This window comes from Macaca fascicularis, chromosome 2, assembly GCF_037993035.2.
Source record: "Macaca fascicularis isolate 582-1 chromosome 2, T2T-MFA8v1.1".
NCBI lineage: Eukaryota > Metazoa > Chordata > Mammalia > Primates > Cercopithecidae > Macaca > Macaca fascicularis.
This window is the reverse complement of record NC_088376.1, coordinates 99,007,503-99,030,694: the sequence shown is the minus strand read 5'-3', so window position 1 is coordinate 99,030,694 and position 23,192 is coordinate 99,007,503. Positions and strand designations below refer to the sequence as shown.

At 41.3% G+C, this 23,192-nt stretch overlaps 2 protein-coding genes and 1 long non-coding RNA gene across 14 annotated transcripts in view; 2 read left to right on the top strand and 1 right to left on the bottom strand.

Moving 5' to 3' along the window:
- The window catches only part of MLH1 (mutL homolog 1), a 54,698-nt gene extending 48,599 nt beyond the window's left edge, over positions 1-6,099 (bottom strand). For 6 of the 12 annotated variants that reach the window (XM_005546623.5, XM_005546625.5, XM_074031642.1 and 3 more), the window contains exons 1-2: positions 5,923-6,099; positions 2,861-2,951 (exon numbers count right to left, since the gene is read on the bottom strand). In XM_005546623.5, coding sequence (XP_005546680.3) covers positions 2,861-2,951; positions 5,923-6,038 — 207 coding nt within the window. In that variant the 5' untranslated portion in view covers positions 6,039-6,099. The remainder of the gene's footprint in view (positions 1-2,860; positions 2,952-5,922) is intronic. The other 6 variants (XM_074031640.1, XM_065540345.2, XM_074031643.1 and 3 more) reach the window with 1 other exon arrangement.
- A 314-nt stretch (positions 6,100-6,413) lies between these two features.
- EPM2AIP1 (EPM2A interacting protein 1) lies at positions 6,414-11,968 on the top strand. The gene has a single exon (XM_005546629.5). The coding sequence runs from the start codon at positions 6,511-6,513 to the stop codon at positions 8,332-8,334; it is 1,824 nt and encodes a 607-aa protein (XP_005546686.1). The 5' UTR covers positions 6,414-6,510; the 3' UTR covers positions 8,335-11,968.
- Positions 11,969-12,470: 502 nt separating this feature from the next.
- On the top strand, positions 12,471-15,030 carry LOC135969691 (uncharacterized). The gene is made up of 2 exons (XR_010585071.2): positions 12,471-12,605; positions 14,334-15,030. It is a non-coding gene; the product is annotated as an uncharacterized lncRNA (long non-coding RNA).
- The last annotated feature ends 8,162 nt before the right edge of the window (positions 15,031-23,192 follow it).

Genomic DNA, 23,192 nt, shown 5'->3' with positions numbered 1-23,192 from the left:
CCTCATGTCCTCACTTCTTGACATCAGAGTCACCCAAGACTCCGTCCTTGGACCTCTTCTCTATCTACACATACTCTCTTGATTATCTCATTCAGTCTCAGGGCTTTTTGTTGTTTGTTTAATTGACAAGCTTCTTTATTAGAAATCTCCGGCCGGGCACGGTGGCTCACGCTTGTAATTACAGCACTTTGGGAGGCCGAGGTGGGCAGATCGCGAGGTCAGGAGATCGAGACCATCTTAGCTAACACGGTGAAACCCCATCTCTACTAAAAATACAAAAAATTAGCCAGGCATGGTGGCAGGTGCCTATAGTTCCAGCTACTCAGGAGGCTGATGCAGGAGAATGGTGTGAACCCAGGAGCGGGCGGAGGTTATGGTGAGCCGAGATCGTGCCACTACACTCCAGCCTGGGCAACAGTGCAAGACTCTGTCTCAAAAAAAATAAAAAAAAATCTCCAGGGTTGGTCGCAGTGGCTCATACCTATAATCCCAGCACTTTGGGAGGCCTCGGCAACAAAGCAAGGCCTTATTTCTACAAAAACAAAAATAAAAATAGCCAGGCATGGTGGTGTGCACCTACACGTACTACTTCAGCTGCCTGAGATGAGAGAACTGCTTTAGCCCAGGAGTTTAAGGTTACAGTGAGCTATGCTTACACTACTGCACTCCAGTGTGGGCAATAGAGTGAGATCCTGCCTCCAAAAAAAGGGGAAAAAAAATTCTAATTTTTTAAAATTGCAGTAAAATACATGTAACAGAAAATTTTCCATCCTAACCATTTTTAAATGTACCGTTCTGTGGCATTAACTATATTCACACTGCTGTGTAACTATCATGATCCATCTCCAGAATTTTTTCATCTTCCCCAAACGGAAACTCTGTACCCATTAAACAATAATTTCCATTCTCCCCGCTCCCCCTGGCCCTTGACAACCACCACTCTACTGTCTCTATGAATTTGACTACTCTAGGAACTTCATAAGAGGAATCACACAATATTTGTCCTTTAGTGACCGACTTATTTAACTTAAGATGATGTCTTCAAGGTTCGTATATGTTGCAACATGTGTCAACATTTTCTTTCTATTTAAGGCTGAAATTATTCCATTTTGTTTATCCATTCATCCACAGATGGATGCTTAGGTTGCTTTCACCTTTTGGCTACTGTAAATAATGTTGCCATGAATATGAGTGTACAAATATCTGCTTGTGTCCCTTCTTTTGGGAATAACTCAGAAGTGGAATTATTTGATTATATGATAATTCTGTTTAATTTTTTGAGGAATCGCCACAGCATTTTCCATAGCACCCTGCACTATTTTACATTCCCACTAGCAATACACAAGAATTCCAGTCTCTACATCCTTGCAAACACTTGTTTTTGTTTTTGATAATAGCCATCCTAATAGGTATGAAGTGATATCTCACTGTGGTTTTTATTCATTTTCCTAGTGACTAATGATGTTGAGTATCTTTTCAGGTGAGTCTCAAAGCTTTTTTTTTTTTTGAGATGGAGTTTCGCTCTTGTTGCCCAAGCTGGAGTGCAATGGCACAATCTCGGCTCACTGCAACCTCCGCCTCCTGGGTTCAAGCGATTCTCCTGCCTCAGCCTCCCGAGTAGCAGGGATTGCAGGCATGTGCCACCATACCCGGCTAATTATGTATTTTTAGTAGAGATGGGGTTTCTCCATGTTGGTCAGGCTGGTCTCGAACTCCCGACCTCAGGTGATCTGCCTGCCTCGGCCTCCCAAAATGCTGGCATTATAGGCATGAGCCACCGCGCCCAGCCTTCTTGTGGCTTTTAATACCTTTACAATGCAGACAACCACCAAATATTCATCCCTAAATCTCCACCCTGCACTCCAAACTCACATAAACATCCAACTAACAGGCATCTTAAATTGAACATGCCCCAAAATGAACTTCTGATCTCTCCGAAAATCTGCTTCTTTCATAGTCTTTCCCATCTTAGTAAATGGCAACTCCTTCTTCCATTTACCAGACCAAAACTTTGAAATCATTCCTGATTCCTCTTTCTCTCACAACCTATATCAGCAAATTCTGAGAGCTCTGCCTCCACAATCAACCCAGAATCTCACTGCTTCCTACATCTTTACTGCGACCAAGCAGTCTGCAGGACAGACTGCTTCTGCCCTGTCCTGCTATTTTCCACACAGAAAGACAAAGGATTTTTTTTAAAAAACTCACCACACCACGCAACCTCTGCTTAAAACCCTCTAATAGTATCCCACCATATTCAGAAAAAAAGCTAAAGATTTTACCTTGGCCCACAAGGATTTACATGTTCTTACTTAGACCTCATCTATTACTCTTTCCTTTTCAGCCTCTAGACAAACTGGCCTCCTTCATAGTCCTTTAACACGTCAGGTATGCTTCCATTTAATAGTCTTTGCATATATTATTCTGTATGCCAATACCTTTAGGTAGCCTCACAATTTGCTCCTTGACTTCCACTGGTCCCTCAAATATCACATCCACATGGAAGCCTTCCTGAACCACTCAATTTAATTGCATCCTTTCCAGCTTGCACACTATCTTCCTCCCTGCTTTAGTTTTCTCCACAGCACTTAATGCTATCTGACATACTATTTATTATACCCATTTTTGTCTCCCACCACTATAATGTAAGCATCAGAAAAGATTTTAATCTATTTTGTTCACTGCCACATCCCCTGAACAGTGCCCAGCAAAGAATAGGTACTCAATAAATATTTATTGTTGGTGTTGAACTTTTCAGTGAAAAAATCCCATCTGCAAAAGCCTAGTTTCCAGAACAGAGAAAGGTCCTGCCTCTTCCATGAAGTGCGCAAACATCCTGCTACTTTGAGGTTTTACTTACCCTGATCCCAGTGCCATTGTCTTGGATCTGAATCAACTTCAGGCCTCCCTCTTTAACAATCACTTGAATACTTGTGGATTTTGCATCTAAACTGGCAAATCAAACAGAAAATAATTTATCAGTCTGCAACTACTCTAATGTACATATTTTAATATGAGCCAAGCAATGATAACAAACTCTAAACAAATACAATAGTGCCTCATTAACATGTTTTTCCTTTGTCTTACAGGCTCATACACTGTATGAGTTTACACACTGTGTGAGAGAGGGAACAGACGGCACAGCAACCATCATTTCCAATAGGACATTCAGCACTATTTCTGTTCCTCTAGGAAAGACAGCAAGAAGTTAAAAATAGATTTCTTTTGGCAGATGCCTCTTCTTAACTAATTTTACTTTTACCTGAACTTTATTCAGCCTCAGGTTCCTTAGTGACTCTAATAAAATGTCACTAAAAAATACAAATTCTGAACGATTTTCTCTACTATTCCCTTTTATATTTATGATGCAGGTTAGAAAAAAACAGTAATGCAGAAAGTTAATAAATCTTTAGGAAGTCAATCAATTTTTTGGCCAGGGGCAATGGCTCACGCCTGTAATCCCAGCATTTTGGGAGGCCGAGGCGGGTGGATCACCTGAGGTCAGGAGTTCGAGACCAGCCTGACCAACATGGAGAAACCCCATCTCTCCTAAAAATACAAAAGTAGCCGGGCATGGTGGCACATGCCTGTAATCCCAGCTACTTGTGAGGCTGAGGCAGGAGAATCACTTGAACCCAGAAGGTGGAGGTTGCGATGAGCTGAGATCACACCATTGCACTCCAACCTGGGCAACAAGAACAAAACTCCATCTCAAAAAAAAAAAAAAAAGAAAAAAAAAGAAGTCAATACATTTTTTGTGCTTTCAAAGAGTAGCCTACAAGCATAGACCACCTGCTAGAGAAAACAAATTTTCTATCATGGGCTGCACGAGAGTTATCTCTTCCCCACATAGACAATTCTTTATTCAGAAACAATAGGCTGGGCATGGGGGCTCATGTCTGTAATCCCAGCACTTTGGGAGGCCGAGGTGGGCGGATCACCTGAAGTCAGGAGTTCAAGACCTGGCCAACATGGCAAAACCCCATCTCCACTAAAAATAAAAAAATTAGCCAGGCGTGGTTGTGCACGCCTGTATTCCCAGCTACTTTGGAGGTTGAGGCAGGAAGATCGCTTGAAACTAGGAGGCAGAGGTTGCCGTGAGCCAAGATCACACCACTGCACTTCAGCCTGGGCAACAGAGTAAGACTTCATCTTAAAAAAAAAAAAGAAAGAAGACAATAAGTTACTTAAACATTATAGACCCTTCTCATGGGCCCCTGTATTGAAGTTGTATTAGTCAGCTCAACTTATATATTAAAAAGAGTATAGCTGGACTCCATATAAAAATCTCCACTTGAGCCAGGCGCAGTGGCTCACGCTTGTAATCCCAGCACTTTGGGAGGCCGAGGTGGGTGGATCACCTGAGGTCAGGAGATCGAGACCATCCTGACTAACATGGTGAAATCCTGTCTCTACTAAAAATACAAAATTAGCCGGGCATGGTGGCACATGGCTGTAATCTCAGCTACTCGGGAGGCTGAGGTAGGAGAATCACTTGAACCCAGGAGGTGGAGGTTGCGGTGAGCCGAGAGCGTGCCATTGCACTCCAGCCTGGGCAATAAGAGTGAAATTTCATCTCAAAAAAATATACAATAATCCAAAAAATTAGCCAGGCGTGGTGGCACACACCTACAGTCCTAGCTACTCGGGAGGCTGAGGCAGGAGAATCTCCCTTGAACCCGTGAGGCAGAGGTTGCAGTCAGCTGAGATCACGCCACTGCACTCCAGCCTGGGTGACAAAGTGAGACTCCAACTCAAAAAAATAAAATAAAATAAAATAAAAAATCTCCACTTGTAATTAAGGAATTAATTACAAGCCACCAAGCTAGTACGTTCAGTTTTGCTTTACAGTATTCTGGCACAGTACAATAATAGGCCCAGTTGTTCTGTCATTCATTCTAACATAGTAGAAACAAATGCAAGTCTGCCACTGCTTCTGTTACTACTATTACAAGTGAAAAGGAGAAAACATCCCCCCATTTCTTGTTCCTTCTTTCATCTACCTTCCAATTCTCTTCCTTTCCTTCAGTGGTCCTTTCTACCCACTGTTCTTTCAGTCCCATTGCCCTGAATACTTTATACTTTCACAATAAATCCCTCTAGAAACCTACCACTCCTAACTGAAGCATTCTTTTTTCTATTAATATACGGACTTCACTAACATCAACTGATTTTAACAAAATGATCTGACATAACGTTTAGGTGTATTTTGGGCATGTCTTTTTGGAAGTTTATAGTCCACACTCACTTTTCCTTCCACATGTTTCAAATTTCTTCCCTCCACATTTTTTGTGACAGTTATAAGCTTCAAAATCCACGGATGACCCATGAAATCTGGTATCTTCGAATTGCGCCCTCCCAAGTAAAGGACAGGAAAACACTAAGTGGGGTCACTAATCTAACAATAGGGTAATCAGAAGTCAAGCCCAGAGTGCATCAGCCTGTCCTAAAACTACAAACGATTTGTTTTGAATGAAACTCAAAATGAATTGTGCCTTTGGATGTGTACAGATGATTTCTGGAATGAATGAAAAGCAAGAAAATAGTAACGCAGTATCCTCTGAAAAAAAGGTTTTTTTCCCCATCCTAAGCTTTTATACATCTTTCAACTTTGCATCTTGTGCATACCATCATTTTAAATTAAGTGGCTTCCTTAGTTAACGGTACCATTACGACAACACTGAGTATATTTCTCCACTTGCACTCCAAACAACCCTTAAAAAGTCTCGCGGTAAAGAAAACACACGGTTTGTGGAAAGGGAGAAGGCCTGACTGGCACGTCACGGAACCCCGCGGCCTCCGCCGTTGTGGGCATGCGCTGTACATGCTTCTGCTTGGGCAAGGAGGCGTGTCCGCACCATTGAAAGGAGCGACCCGTTACGTCGTAGCCCTTAAGTGAGCCCGGCTCGACTCCCTCCGTACCAGTTCTCAATCATCTCTTTGATAGCATTAGCTGGCCGCTGGATAACCTCCCCCGCCGCGATGCGGTTCACCACTGTCTCGTCCAGCCGCCGAATAACCCCTGCCACGAACGACATTTTGGCGCCAGAGGAGTCTAGGAAACGTCTAGATGCTCAACGGAAGTGCCTTCAGCCAATCGCCTCAGTGCTTCGTGCTCACGTTCTTCCTTCAAGCTGTAGCTTACGCCGCCCAGACCCACCCTCAGCGGCAGCTATTGATTGGGCAGCTTGAATGCCAGTCAAATTTCTCAACTCTGTGGGTTGCTGGGTCTCCTCGTCCCTCCCTGAAGCGGTTGCTGCCCGCTACCTAGAAGGATATACGCTTGCGCATTAGAGAGATCACTGTCCGCTCTTCCTATTGGTTCGTTTTTGGAGCTCGGAGAATACGAAATATCCAGCCAATAGGGGCAGAGATTCCGGAGCTGGGTTTGTGTGCCTCCGCTGAGGTGATCTGTCGCAGAGCGGAGGAGGTGCTTTCGCGCTTCTCAGGCTCCTCCTCTCCCCTTGCGGCCTTTCTAACGTTGGCCCTGGTCTTGTGGCCTCCCGCAGAATGTGGATGACGCCCAAAAGAAGCAAGATGGAAGTCGATGAGGCTCTAGTTTTCCGGCCCGAGTGGACCCAGCGTTATTTGGTGGTGGAGCCTCCGGAGGGCGACGGGGCCCTGTGCCTGGTCTGTCGCCGCCTCATCGTAGCTACCCGCGAACGCGACGTCAGGCGCCACTACGAGGCTGAGCACGAATACTACGAGCGGTATGTGGCAGACGGCGAGCGCGCGGCCCTGGTGGAGCGTCTGCGTCAGGGCGACTTGCCCGTGGCCTCGCTCACTCCTGAAGAGAGAGCTGCTCGTGCAGGCCTCGGGCTCTGCCGCCTCTTGGCCTTGAAGGGTCGCGGCTGGGGTGAGGGGGACTTTGTATACCAGTGTATGGAGGTATTGCTGAGAGAGGTACTGCCCGAGCATGTAAGCGTCTTGCAAGGCATTGACTTATCTCCAGAGATCACAAGGCAGAGGATCCTGAGCATTGACGAGAATCTACGCAGCCAGCTTTTTAACCGAGCCAGGGACTTTAAAGCCTATTCTCTTGCCTTGGACGACCAGGCTTTTGTGGCCTATGAGAACTACCTCCTGGTCTTTATCCGCGGGGTAGGCCCTGAGCTGGAGGTGCAAGAAGATCTTCTGACCATAATCAACCTGACTCATCATTTCAGTGTTGGTGCGCTCATGTCGGCAATCCTAGAGGCCCTGCAGACAGCAGGGCTTAGCTTGCAGAGAATGGTTGGACTGACTACGACCCATACTTTGAGGATGATTGGTGAGAACTCAGGACTCGTCTCATACATGAGAGAAAAGGCTGTAAGCCCCAACTGTTGGAATGTGATTCATTATTCAGGATTTCTTCACTTGGAACTGTTGAGCTCCTATGATGTAGATGTTAATCAGATCGTAAATACCATATCTGAATGGATAGTTTTGATTAAGACCAGAGGCGTTAGGCGACCTGAATTTCAGACTTTACTAACTGAATCTGAATCAGAGCATGGCGAAAGGGTTAATGGACGATGTCTGAACAATTGGCTTAGGAGAGGGAAAACTTTAAAACTAATATTCTCTCTAAGAAAAGAACTGGAAGCTTTCTTGGTTTCAGTAGGGGCAACAACAGTCCACTTCTCAGACAAACAATGGCTTTGTGACTTTGGCTTCTTGGTAGACATTATGGAACACCTTCGAGAACTCAGTGAAGAATTAGGAGTTAGTAAAGTCTTTGCTGCTGCTGCCTTTGACCATATTTGTACTTTCGAAGTTAAGCTGAATTTATTTCAAAGACATATTGAGGAAAAAAATCTAACAGACTTTCCTGCCCTCAGAGAAGTTGTTGATGAGCTAAAACAGCAAAATAAGGAAGATCAAAAAATATTTGATCCTGATAGGTATCAAATGGTGATCTGTCGTCTACAAAAAGAATTTGAGAGGCATTTTAAGGACCTCAGGTTCATTAAAAAGGACTTAGAACTTTTTTCAAATCCATTTAACTTTAAACCTGAATATGCACCTATTTCAGTGAGGGTGGAGCTGACAAAACTTCAGGCAAACACTAATCTTTGGAATGAATACAGAGTCAAAGACTTGGGGCAGTTTTATGCTGGATTGTCTGCTGAATCTTACCCAATTATCAAAGGGGTTGCCTGTAAGGTCGCATCCTTGTTTGATAGTAACCAAATCTGCGAAAAGGCTTTTTCATATTTGACACGAAACCAACACACTTTGAGTCAGCCGTTGACAGATGAGCATCTCCAAGCCCTGTTTCGGGTTGCCACAACTGAAATGGAGCCGGGTTGGGATGATCTTGTGAGAGAAAGAAATGAATCTAATCCATAAGACTTTGTAGTACAAGATTGAAAAACTCAACAAGAATTTAATTCTAAAAGCAAAAATCGGTTTGAGTTTTCAAGTTTACTAATTTGGATTGTGAGAAAGTACCAAGTACCAGCCGTCCAAACTGATCACAATTAAAATTCTGACAGTTGCCTTTTTTTTTCATCTCAAATGGCAGCATGGGACTGAAACATGAGAATGCCACCTTTTTTAAAACTTAGTTTAATGACAAAGTCGTTGTCTTTTATGATATAGTTAATTTTAAAGAGATTTAGTATTAATGTGAGTTGAATTTGCGGTCTGTTTTTTAGGTGTTCTGAAGATATATGCCAAAAATTTCAGCTCTTGTTTTAATGGAGTGTTAAAATTCTGATTCATATAGTCTTAAATTATCAACTCGTTAAATGTGCTTTTGAACCAATTTGCAGAAACTCACATAGCAAGTTCATAAGTTTCCGAAAAGGAAGATGATACATACAGTGGAGGTGTTTTGTAACTATCAAAATGTTTGAGACTCTTTTTTAAACATTTCTGAGTCCGAAGGTAATACTGACAAATTTCTTCCCTTTTCCCTCCCCATCACCCACCTCAGTGATACCGACATTACTGATAGAGGAAGTCATTAGAATCATTTTAAGTTGCTGATATAGGAGATTTCCTGCAATTTGGAGATAAGACTAATTATTGGGGGTTTTCCTTGGATTTTTTTTTATAACTAGGGGCTATTTTATCAGCTTGCCTATTAAAGGACTATGGTAAGTATAGAATCTTAATGGTTGCCAGTTAGTAATTTTTTTTTTTTTACTGTAGACACAAGTTTGGCCCTATCAAAAAGGATGAGGAAAAAAGATTTTTGCACTCCGGGATTAGGAGGTGTGAGATGTTTTAGCTTTTTTGTCTTACCTGCGTGGATGTTGCTGCTGTATTTAAAAAAATCCTGCTTAAAGTAAACACTTTGTTTTAAAATGATACAGTATCAGATTTTTTTAGATGCTAGAAATGGATTCTAAAATTTGGAACTGTGGAACACGTTCTATATTTAAGATAGCACACAAGTAGAAATATTTAAAAGCAGTCTTATTCACAGATTTCAATAATTCTGTATTTCCATTAAGATAATCTGCTTTGTGCCAAAACGGTAATTTCTAAACCTCTGTTAACCGTGAAAAGGCAATCTTAAAGTTTGCTATGTAAAACTAATTATAAACAGGATCCAACTTATATTCATAGATCTTCTCAAGTATTATACAGTTTAAAAATTATTGTTCCAAAGTCCTGTCTTAACTATTGAAACACCTTCCAGCAAATTCAAGGAACCAGGCTACAACTAAGAATTTAGATGGAATTGATGTCTGGGCAATTAAAATAAATGCCATAAGAGCCTGAAAACCAAAGTTGTGCCAGTGGCTTTCAAATAGAGGCAGTAACCTGTCCTTCCAGAGGATGCTGAGAAATGTGTAGGGGCACTTTTTTGGTTGTCATATTTACTCGGGGCTTCTGTTGGCATTTAAGGCTAAAGACACTCATGCCCTTCAGTGCATGGGACAGCCTGGCACAATGAAGAATTATCCCTCCCAAAATGTAGATTATTTCAAGGGATAGAGCACTTTACCATTAGAAGCAAAATTAAAAGTGCAAGGTGGACAAACTGACAGAATACATAGGAGAGACTAATTCCAACCTTCTAAATTTGGCTGGTAAAGTACAATAAAGGCATTGATAAGTTCTGTTAGCTCACAGTAGCACCTGTAAATTGGGAATTAATAATTGAATCAGATTTAAGGGCTCTGTCCTGTTACACATATTTAAGGCAGAAAAAAATTGTATATCGATTAGGTACTTATCAAGAATGATCAAGCTGAGATTTTGGTTAATAGAGTAAGCTTACATATCTAGAAAAACAACATAGTGGGAAAACGGAAAAAAAAAAAAAAAATCTGCAGGTAATTTCCCACGGCAGAGCTTTATTACCTGAGAGAAAGATTGGAAGACCTGAAAGCCACTTCCGCTTTCTAACACCAGTTCTTTAAATATTGAAATCTTGTACATTTTGTGAAATTCTACTATGTTTTGCTTAAGGTGTTAATAAAATTAGTTTGTATCGTATAGTCATTGAGTGAGGGGGAGATATAAGCCAAGGATTTTAAATTGACCCTTAGCTATAGAGAATTTGCTATAAGCTAGTCTTGTTTGTAGAAAAAAAAAAAGTGTATTTTCGTGTTTTCTGTATTAAGTAATTCTGTAACTGCATGGCAGTTTTTTTTTTGTTTTTGTTTTTATAAATACAGTTGTTACTGGTCCTGTTGTAGCAGTGAATATAGTTAAAATAAGTACCTTTTAAAAAAAACGATAATCGGCCAGGCGCGGTGGCTCACGCCTGTAATCCCAGCATTTTGGGAGGCCGAGGTGGGGGGATCACAAGGTCAGGGGTTCGAGACCAGCCTGACCAACATGGTGAAACCCCATCTCTACTGAAAATACAAAAAAAAAAAAAAATTAGCTGGGCGTGGTGGTGTGCGCCTGTAATCCCAGCTACTCAGGAGGCTGAGGCAGGAGAATCGCTTGAACCCGGGAGGTGGAAGTTACAGTGAGCCAAGATTATGCCACTGCACTTCAGCCTGGGGGACAGAGCAAGACTCCGTCTCAAAAAAAAAAAAAAAAAAAAAAATATGTCCTTACCAGTTACTGCCCTGTAGCTCATTCCTACTAGTTTTCTTGACAAATTTGTATTCCCAGTCTCCCGTATTGCTACTCAAATTGCTCTACTATGCTCACTAAGTCCTTGTTAATAGTCTTACCCTCCTTGAAACACTTGAACACTTGATTACTTTAGCTTTGAGAAGATACCATCTCCGGGTATGCTGTCTTAGTCTTTGCAGGCACCTCTTCCCTTAAATATCTGTTCTTCGTATTTTTTTTAAAATGTGTTTTAGACTGCCTTATTCTATGTCATCTCGCTAGCTGATCTTATTTCCTTCCATGGTTTCGTTACCACTTATATGCAAATGACTCTCATATTCATTATCTCCTTTCTAGACCTTCCCTAATTGATATATCTAATTGCTAACAAATCCTCTTTGCTGTCTCAGGCACTACGTGTTATTGATCTTGCCCCCAATCCTGCTTCTCTCATGTTTCCTCTTTCACTAAATGGCATTACCACTACCAACCATTCATTTGTCCTTTTTCCCAATTCTCCAATGCTACCACTTTAATTCAGGCCATTAACCTACCTAATTATAGCAACAGCCTCCTTATTAGTCTCCCTGTTTTTATTTTTATTCCTTTCTACACTACAACTAAATTGCTCCAAAAGACTTACTGATCATATCACTGCACTGCTTTCACCATTGCTCTTAGGGTACTATACAAATTTATCTTCATCTTTAAGGTCTCAGTATGCTACTTCATCTAGGAAACCTTCATTGATGCTCTCTAGATTAGGTGCCCTTACTCTCCATTCCCTCTACATTCTGTTCTTTCCCAAACATACACTTGGCACACTTTATTGTTACTGCTTATTGATCACTGCTAGACTGTAAGCTTTGTAAGGGCAGGGACCATATAAGCCTTGTTCACTGTTATATCTCTAGTGCTTAGCACAATGCCTGGCATTTCAATAAATGTTTGGACAAACGAGTATTTGTGTAGTGTTTTACAATTTTTGAAGCTCTCTCACAGTCTTATTTGACCTTCACAGTCATTCTGCCTTAGATTGTCCATTGGGTAACTTTTATCCTCATATTACTAATTGAAAAATGAAGATAAGTTCTTTGTAACTAGGGACCTCATTGTTGTATTCCCAGAATTTAGTGTAGCGCTTAGCATGTGACTCAAATATTTACTATGTGAATGTTAAACAAACTGTGCTTTTCTGTGGTAAACACAGTAAGTAGTAAACTCAGGATTCACAACCAGATATACACACCAAATCCACTATGTAATATTAAGTTTGTATATCCATGTATAGAATCTTATTTTTTTTTTGCCCTTTATGAACAGTGTTTCATACATATATATGTGTGTGTATATATATATTTTTTTAATTTCCAAAGGAACCTACATATAGATGGAAAAGATTGGACAACTATTTAGTGAACTAAAACAATACTTAAGTGATTAAAATGTTACGTTTAGTATTGGAAAAAGATAATGCCGCCTAAGAGTTAATAATCATTTTTCCTTTTGTAGGCATCAACACTAGGAGAAAATGGCATGCTATTTACTTGCTACTTTCCTTTACAGATGATTTTTGGCTCTTCTGGGATTTAAAAGTAAGTAAATTTAACAAAATAGAGGACTGACTCAGCCCTTCTGGTCACTATATTTTCAGTTCACTTGTTTTTATACCTGCAGAATGTCCTTATCACCCAAAGGGAGATGACCCAAAAGTAACATCTAGTTAATGTATACTTCTAAAGTTTGTTGTATTTCTTTGCCTTCTTGTTCCCATGCCTCTCTGAACTTAATTTCTGGGTAACTGAGGCTTTTCAGGCTTGGGTGGGAAAGCCACACCCTTAGTCTATTTCCTTAAGCCATTCTGACCAATTTAAGGGATTAACTAGTATAATCTTAGTTGGACTTTTAGTCTGAGGCATACTAAGTCATTCAGAGATCTTAACAGTAGGTGTCATAGTCATCCAGTGATTTGGTCCTTGCTGCAGGGTCTCACTTTGTCACCCAGGCTGGAGTGCACTGGTGCAATCTCAGCTCAATGCAATCTCTGCCTTCCTGGCTCAAGCAGTTCTCCCACTGCAGCCTCACAAGTAGCTGGGACTACAGGTATATGCGACTACACCCAGCTAATTTTTGTATTTTTGTGTGGAGACAGGGTCTTGCTATATTGCCCAGGCTAGTCTCAAACTCCTGGACTCAAGCAGTCTGCCCGCCTCGGGCTCCCAAAATGTTGGTGTTACAAGTGTGAGCCTCTGCACCTGGCTGCAAAACTGGCTTTTAATCAGCCTTTTGGCTAAAGGATTTCTCTTTTATTTTATTTTTTAAAAGATTTCTCTCCCGGCGCGGTGGCTCACATCTGTAATCCCAGCACTGGGAGGCAAAGGTGGGCGAATCATGAGGTCAGGAGATCGAGACCATCCTGGCTAACAGAGTGAAACCCCGTCTCTACTAAAAATACAAAAAATTAGCCAGGCGTGGTGGCGGGCGCCTGTAGCCTCAGCTACTCAGGCTGAGGCAGGAGAATGGCGTGAACCCAGGAGGCGGAGCTTGCAGTGAGCCAAGATTGTGCCAGTGCACTCCAGCCTGGATAACAGAGCCAGACTCCGTCTGAAAAAGAAAACAAACAAAAAAAAGATTTCTCATTTTTATCTTTTTGTTATTAAAATGTTGCCTCATCCTACCCAGTAACTACTTGAATTTGTGAATTCTGTATTCCTTTTCATTTCTGCCTGCAAACTGACCCATCTGTTCTGAGTTATCTCTTTTCTATACGTTTTGTCAAGTGCAGTAGACAGCAACTACAAAATATTTTGTTTCTCTGTCTTTTTCTTTAGTAAAGGGTAAGATGATCTGCCTTTCAGGTTATCTCAAGGGGCAGTTTCACCTTTCCATAATATAAATTACTTTTGCGTAAATTATTTCTTCCTTCTTTGATAGCAATTTCCTGAATGCCTTCCAGCTAACCATTAAGCCAGTATTCAGTATTTTAGCATTTTAAAAAACAAGGGACCAATTTCTGTGTCAGCATGGGCTAGCTTGCCATTGGGTAACAAAGGCAAAATCTTACTGTCTCACACAACTTTTCTATTGCAACTTGCCTAGGGACTTTGGTTTAGATCATAGGTTGGCCATGACCAAACTATGGTCCACGGGCAAAATCTGTCTAGCTCCTTGTTTGTCTAAATAAAGTTTTACTGGAATATAGCCTTGTCCATTTATTTATATCTGTGGCTACTTTCGTTGTACAATGGCAGAGTTGAGTAGTTGCGACACTGTGTGTGTACATCTCACAAAACCTAAAATATTTATTTTGTGGCCCTTTACAGACAAAGTTCACCAATTTGTGCTCTTAAGTTGCCTTCATTCTGGGTCTCAGGCTGACAAAGCAGATACCATCAGGAGTGTGGCTGCTAACTGTGAAATGAAAAAAGAGAGTATGGCAAATCACTTAAGGACTCTCAAAGCACTTTCATTGGCCAAAGCAAATCACATAGCCACATTAAAGTTCTAGGAAGAGTGTGGTCCTTATATATACCTGGGAGAAAAATCAGAAATATTTGGAAGACACCACCACTTCTTCATTTATATGCTTGCTTCCAATATATTTTTAACTTGTTATTGAGGTAAAATTTTAAAATGTACAGATATTAAGTGTACACCTCAGTGGATTTTTATATATGCCCTTGAATGCACCACCCAGGTCAAAATGTAGAATATTTCTAGCACTTCAGTAGGTGTGCTTATGTTCCCCAGGCCCCCACACCAACCCCTTTTATCACCATGGATTAGCTTTGCCTGTTTTAAAACTTTACATAAGTGAGATAATTATATGCACTCTTCCGTGTCATGTTCAACATTGTATCTGTGAGAGTAATCCATGTTATATGTAGTAGCAGTTCATGTTTTACTTCTGTGTAGTAGTCCATTGTGTGACTACATCACAACTTACCCATTCTACCGTTGATAGAAATTTAGGTTGTTTCCAGCTTGTGGTCGTTATGAATAAAGTTACTATGAAAATTATCACCCTGTCTTTCAGTGAACATGTGCACCCATTCTTGGCATACTCTTTGGTATATACCCTGCTTCTATATTTTCCTCGTGTAATTTATTCTCTACATAGCATTCAGAGTGATCCTTATTTTAAAATACAAATTAGGCCAGGTGCGGTGGCCCATGCCTGTAATCCCAGCACTTTGGGAGGCCGAAGCAGATGCGTCACCTGGGGTCAGGAGTTCGAGATGAACCTGGCCAACATGGTGAAACCCCATCTGTACTAAAAATACAAAAATTAGCCAGGCGTGGTGGCGCGTGCCTGTAATCCCAGCTACTCAGGAGGCTGAGACAGGAGGATCTCTCAAACCCAGGAGTTGGAGGTTGCAGTGAGCCGAGATCACGCCACTGCTTTCCAGCCTGGGTGACAGACCAAGGCTCCATCTCAAAACAAAATATATGTGTATGTGTGTATATACATATAAATCAGACCATGCCACTTGTGTGTTCAAAATCACCAATGGTTTTGTATTACAATCAGACTAAAGTCCAATGTCTATCATGGCCTACAAGACCCTGCATAATCAGTACCCACACATATTCTGCACACATACCCTTTTTCTTCCTACTCTGTCTTACTTTGTATCCTTTATCCCTTTCCCTGTTCCTTCTCACTCTCCTCTGTACTAGACGTGGTGCTTGTAAACTTGGGAATTAAAATTAATATGTGGCCTTGTCCTTAAAAGAGATGGTAATTTAAGTAGATGGTTTTGACATAAACCATAACACTGGTTTATGTTAAAATCAGTTACCCCAGTTTATACTGATGTTTAACTCCTGGAAGGGATTTAGAGATTAAAATGCAAAACCTTGACAAATTTGAGGAACATATAAGATCTTGCATCCTAGTTCTACTAATTCTGAATTAGAGTTTACCAATTTTTTTTTTTTTTTTTTTTTTTTTTTTTGAGTGTCGCTCTGTCGCCCAGGCTGGAGTTCAGGGGCGTGATCTTGACTCACTGAAACCTGCGCCTCCTGGGTTCAAGCGATTCTTCCACTTCAGCCTCCCAAGTAGGTGGGGCTACAGATGCACACCACCACACCCGGCTGATTTTTTGTATTTTTATAGAGATGGAGTTTCACCATGTTGGCCAGGCTGGTCTTAAACTCCTGACCTCAAGTGATCCACCCGCCTTGGCTTCCCAAAGTGCTGGGATTACAGGCGTGAGCCACCGTGCCCAGCCCGAGTTTACCAATTTTGTTATGGCATTCATGATTGTTCACTTTTATGGGAGCAGAGGGCAAAGAGAGTTAGCAAAGCAGTGGAATAAATCAGTAAGTGTTGATATTAAGTCCAAAATAGCACAGTCATAAGGGACCGCCTTAAATGTTGTTCCATTATTGGTACGTTACTGGTTGTTCTAACTAAAATCAGTTAATAACTGAACTCTCCACATTTTTAGCAACTTTTATGTACAATTGAAGTACAAGAAACAGCATGTATTTAAAGCATAAATTTTTATTGGTTTTGACATAAACCTATGAAACCATCACAAGAGCACTAATCCTATCATGAGGGCTCCACATTTATGAACTAGTTGCCTGTGAAAGATCCCACCCCGAAATACCATTGGAGGTTAGAATTTCAACATATGAATGGGGATGTGGGAGACACAAACGTTCAGTCCGTAGCAGGAAAATACAGGGATGTCTCAGAACCACCATTGTCTACTTTCCTCTCTGTGTCTGCTTTCTTATCACTTCACCTGCTGGCCAGCCTTTATGCACTGCATTGATGTCTGTCACCACCTTTACTCTAGTGCCGCTGACCAACCGACCTAATCTCATGCCAATTCTATATTCGTGAGCGGGGAACATGTGATCCAGTCTCTGGTGTTGTCTTTCCTGAGGCGTGACATGTACCTGTAGTGAAGTAAGTGGTGGTTATGAAGGGGAGAATATCATAGTGTATTTGGAAGAGCTTTCTGGTTGTAAGAAAGCAACTTGCACTAGTGTAAGGGGGAGGAATAATGGAATGATTAGAGAAATACAGAAGTATCTCATGGAAGCCACATGAGGGAATGAAATTCAGTGGTCATTCAATAATTATTTCATGAAAGTCTGCTAGGCCCAAGGCACTGATCTAGGCACTGGAGATTCAGCAGTAAAGCAAGATGTATTTCCTACCCTGATGGTTGTCTGTGATCCCTTTGCACATCTGCTTCATTCTCTCTAAACAGTAGCTTCACTTGCTCATTTTTCTTCAAGGGAGAACATAGTTGTGACTAGCAAGATACTTTTTCCTAAAAGGATCCATAATATGTAGCTCATCCCTGGTTGGGGATGAGTTGAGGTTGGAGACTTTATAGGAGGATTTCAACTGACAGGCACACCAAAAGTCATCTTACTCAAAGCCATCCAGTGAGTTTATTGCCTCCCAATGATCGGAGTTCTCACTGACCCCTCTGAGTCAGAATTTGTGGAACTGAGTATTAAAGGGTCCACAGAAAGATAATTTATTCCAACTTCTTCTCAATGTAAAGAAATTGGGCCTCAGAGAAGTGGTTAAAATTATCTTGAATTGTGTAGCAGAACCAGGAAAAAAAAGCAGTTTTTTGACCTGTTGCAGTACTTTTCTCATTCTGTCATTGCTGTCACTACCTGACTGCCTTCATGCCTCCATTTCTTTTTTTTTTTTTTTTTTTTTTTTGAGACGGAGTCTTGCTCTGTCGCCCAGGCTGGAGTGCAGTGGCCGGATCTCAGCTCACTGCAAGCTCCGCCTCCCGGGTTTACGCCATTCTCCTGCCTCAGCCTCCCGAGTAGCTGGGACTACAGGCGCCCGCCACCTCGCCCGGCTAGTTTTTTTGTATTTTTAGTGGAGACGGGGTTTCACCATGTTAGCCAGGATGGTCTCGATCTCCTGACCTTGTGATCCACCCGTCTCGGCCTCCCAAAGTGCTGGGATTACAGGCTTGAGCCACCGCATGCCTCCATTTCTTTTAAGAAACTTTTTTTGGTGGAAGACCTCAGAATCTTCATGGTATTTTCTTTGGTTCTGACTAGCAATAGCTAAGACAGGTTATCTCTCAGTACTTACACAGAAATCCTTTAGGAATCTAGAATTCTTTGAGATTATCAATATGTTATATACATAATAAATATTAGAAACATTTTATATTTTGTGTGTATTATGAACTGTTTAAAAAGCACAAAAATTACCTGTTTCTAGAGGATTTGAAAAAATTTATCTGAAAATAATGGAACTAGCTGGGCACAGTGGTGCATGTCTGCAATCCCAGCCACTCAGGAAGCTGAGGTGAGAGGATCACTTAAGCCCAGGAGTTCGAGACCAGCCTGGGTGACAGAGCAAGACCCTTATTGCTATAAAAATAAATTTTAAAAATGTAAAAAAAATAAATAAATAAACATTTGAAAGGAATGGGACTGGCCAGAGCAGTTAGGCAAGAAAAAAAAATAAAGGGCACCAAAATGAAAAAGGAAGGGCAGGGCACCGTGTCTCACGCATGTAACGCCAGCACTTTGGGAGGCCGAGGCAGGTGGATCACCTGAAGTCAGGAGTTCAAGACCAGCCTGGCCATCATGGTGAAACCCCATCTCTGCTAAAAATACAAAAGTTAGCCAGGTATGGTGGCGGGTGCCTGTAATCCCAGCTACTCCTGAGGCTGAGTCAGGAGAATCACTTGAATCCAAGAGGCAGAGGTTGCAGTAAACCGAGATGGCACCACCGCACTCCAGCCTGGGTGACAGAGCAAGACTCCATCTCAAAAAAGAAAAATGGAAAAGGAAGAAGTCAAATTAGACTTGTTCACAGATGACATGATATTATATTTAGAAAAACCTAAAGACTTCACCAAAAAAAATAGAACTGATAAATAAATTTAGTAAAATTGTAAGATACAAAAAAGAGTAACATTTATTTACACCCAAAGAGAACAATTTGGGAAAAAAATGCCATCCCATTTATAGTAGCTGCAGAGAGTATTAATTACCTAGGATCATTTTAACCAAAGAAGTGAAAGATCTATACAAGGACAACTATAAAGCATTAAAGAAGTTGAAGAGGACACACACACACGAAAGAGATTCCCTGTTCATTGACTGGAAGAATTACTGTTAAAATGATAGCTGGATGAGATGGCTTGCACCTGTAATCCCAGCACATTGGGAAACCAAAGTGAGAGGGTCACTTGAGCCCAGGAGTTTCAGAGTAGCCTGGGCAACATAGTGAGACCCTGTCTCTATAAAAATTTTTTTTTAAATTAGATGTGGCAGTATGCACGTGCTGTCCCAGCCACTTGAGGAGCTGAAGTGGGAGGATCACTTGAGCCCAGTGAAGGTCAAGGCTACAGTGAACGATGATCATACAGTGAGCCATGATCACACCATTGCACTCTGGACTGGATGACAGAGTGAAGACCCCATCTCAAATAAAATGGCAATTCTACTCAATGCAATTTACCAATGCAATGCAAACCCTATGAAAACACCAATGACATTCTTCACAGAAATAGAAGAAAAAAAAAATCCTAAGATTTATACGGAACTAGAAAAGACCCCAATAGAAAAAACAATCCTGAGCAAAAAGAATAAAACTGAAGGCATTTAACTATCTGACTTCAAAATTTACTGCAAAGCTATATTAACCAAATTAGCATGGTACTGGCATAAAAATAGACACATAGACCAATGGAACAGAATAGAGAACTCATGTAAACCCACCCAGCCAACTCATCTTTGACAAAGGTACCAAGAATATACAATGGGAAAAAGACAGTCTCTTCAATAAGTGTTACTGGGAAAACTGGATAACTATGCAGAAGAAGTAAACTCTCTCTCACCATACCAAAAAAAAAAAAAAAAAAAAAAATCACATCAAACTGGATTAAAGACCTAAGTCTGGGCCAGGCGCGGTGGCTCACACCTGTAATCCCAGCACTTCAGGACGCTGAAGCAGGCAGATCACGAGGTCAGGAGTTTGAGACCAGCCTGGCCGGCATGGTGAAATCCCATCTCTATTGAAAATACAAAAAATTAGCTGGGCATGATGGCATGCACCTGTAGTCCCAGCTACTCAGGAGGCTGAGGCAGGAGAATTGCTTGAACCACACAGGCCAAGGTTGCAGTGAGCCGAGATCGCGCCACTGGACTCCAGCCTGGGCAATAGGATGAGATTCCATCTCAAAAAAAAAAAAGACCTAAGTCTAATGTGAAACTGTGAAACGATTAGAAACGGGAGATATGCTTCAGGACAGTGGTCTGGGCAAAGTTTTTTTGTTTAAGACCTCAATGGCATAGGTAACCAAAGTGAAAGTAGACAAGTGGGCTTACATCAAGCTAAAAAGCGGCACAACAAAGGAAACAATCAAACTAAAGAGACAACCCACAGAATAGGAGAAAATATTTGCAAACTACCTATCTAACAAGAAATTAGTGACCGGAATATACAAGGAGCTCAAACAAATAGAAAAAAAAAAGCTGTTTTAAAAATGGACAAAAGGGCCGGGCGCGGTGGCTCAAGCCTGTAATCCCAGCACTTTGGGAGGCCGAGACGGGCGGATCACGAGGTCGGGAGATCGAGACCATCCTGGTTAACACGGTGAAACCCCGTCTCTACTAAAAAATACAAAAAACTAGCCGGGCGAGGTGGCGGGCGCCTGTAGTCCCAGCTACTCGGGAGGCTGAGGCAGGAGAATGGCGTGAACCCGGGAGGCGGAGCTTGCAGTGAGCTGAGATCCGGCCACTGCACTCCAGCCTGGGTGACAGCGCGAGACTCCGTCTCAAAAAAAAAAAAAAAAAAAAATGGACAAAAGATCTGAATAGACAGTTCTCAAAAGAAGACATACAGATGGCCAATGGGTACATGAAGAAGTGCTCAACGTCACTAATCGTTAGATAAATGCAAATCAAAACTACAATGAGAGGTCAGCTTACCCCAGTTAAAATGGCTTTTATCAAAACACCAGGCAGTAACAGATGCTGGTGAGGATGTGGAGAAAGGGGAACCCTTGTACACTGTTGGTGGGAATGTAAATTAGTACAGTCACTATGGAGAACAGTATGGAGTTTCTTCAAAAAACTAAAACTAGAACTACCACATGATCCAGCAATTCCACTACTGAGCGTATATCCAAAAGAAAGAAAATCAGTATACCAAAGAGGTATCTGCACTCTCATGTTTGTTGCAGCATTACTCACAATAGCTCAAATATGGAATCAAAGTGCTCATCAATGGATGAATAGGTAAAGAAAATGTGGATGTGGGCCAGGCATGGTGGCTTATGCCTGTAATCCCAGCAGTTTGGGAGGCCAAGGCGGGCAGATCACGAGATCAGGAGATTGAGACCATCCTGGCTAACACGGTGAAACCCCGTCTCTACTAAAAATACAAAAAAAAAAAGAAAAAGCCAGGTGTTGTGGCAGTTGCCTATAGTCCCAGCTATTCAGGAGGCTGAGGCAGAATGGTGTGAACCCAGGAGGCAGAGCTTGCAGTGAGCCTAGATGGCGCCACTGCACTCCAGCCTGGGTGACAGAGCGAGACTCCATCTCAAAAAAAAAGAAAAGAAAAGAAAATGTGAATGTGGTACATATACAAAATAGAATATTATTCAGCCATAAAAAACGAAATCCTGTCATTTGTAGCAACATGGATGGAACGAAAGGTCACCATGCTAAACTAAATAAGCCAAGCACAGAAAGACAACTATCATATGCTCTTACTTATATGTAGAAACTAAGAATTTGGATCTCATGAAGATAGAAAGTAGATTTATGGTTACCAGAGGCCAGGAAAGGTATCAGGAGGAGGGGAGGAAGAGAAGTTGATCAACTGATACAAATATATGGTTTTATAGAAGAAATATGACCTACTGTTTGATAGTTTACAGTAATCTTGTACATTTCAAAGTAGCTAGAAGAGAATAGCTTGGGTGTTTCTAGCATAAAGAAAAGACAAATATTTGAGGTGATGGATATCCCAATTTGAACTTTGTAATCACATGTACTCCAAATCTATGTATACCTATTATACATCATTAAAATAATTCTTTTTTAAAGAAAGAAAGAATGAGAATGGTGCTACTTTGTTTTTTTTTTCGGTTTGTTTTGTGTTGGTTTTTTTGAGACAGGGTCTCGCTCTGTCACCTAGGCTTATGCAGTGGCATAATCACAACTCATGCAGCCTTGACCTCCAGGCTCAAGTGATCCTCCCACCTCAGCCTCCTAAGTAGCTGGAACCACAGGCACACACCACCACACCCGGCTAATTTTAATGGTTTTGTTTTGTTTTGTTTTGTGGAGACGGAGTTTTTGCCATGTTGCCCAGGCTGGTCTTGAACTCCTGAGCTCCAATGATCCTCTTGCTCCCAACCTCCCAAAGTGCTGGGATTACAGGTGTCAGCCACCACACCCAGCTTCACTTTAGGTAGTTCTTTGACAACTTTTACATTTCTTCTATCTTACACATATTGAATTAATTTCAATTTTGACAAATTTTCCTAGGGAGTTTTTCATTATGGTTTTCAAATTTATTGAGTTATTTTTAGCATTTTTTTTCTCTGTATCTCAGGTTATGCTCCCTCTCTCATGGGCTTTCTCTTTTTCTTAATTAGGCTCACCACAGATTATTTTTGTCTTTTTCAAAGAATTTGTTCCTGCATTTATATATTATTATTATTGTTTCCTTCCTTCCTCTCTTCTTTCCTTCCTGACAGGGTCTCCCTCTATCACCCAGGCTGGAGTGCAGTGGTGCATACATGGCACACTGCAGTTTCAAGATCCTGGGCTCAAGTGATCCTCCCCCACAGCTGGGTCTACAGGCGCACACCTCCATGTCTGGCTGATTTTAAATTTTTTATAGAGATGGGGTCTTCCTATATTGCCCGAGCTGGTCTCCAACTCCTAGGCTCAAGCAGTCCTCCTGCCTTGGCCTCCCAAAGTGCCGGGATTACAGGCATGAGCTACCACACCCAGCCTATATATCAGTATTATTATTTTCTATTTCATTGACTTCTGCTTTTTAAAATTAATTCTTCCTATTTTGTTATTTTTTTATTATATTATTTTTCCATATCCTTGAATTGAGTGTTTTTATACCTTGTTTAATAACTAATGTATCTTCATTGTACATAAAACCCATTATAAATATAAAATAAATTTCTAAAGCCTATATTATG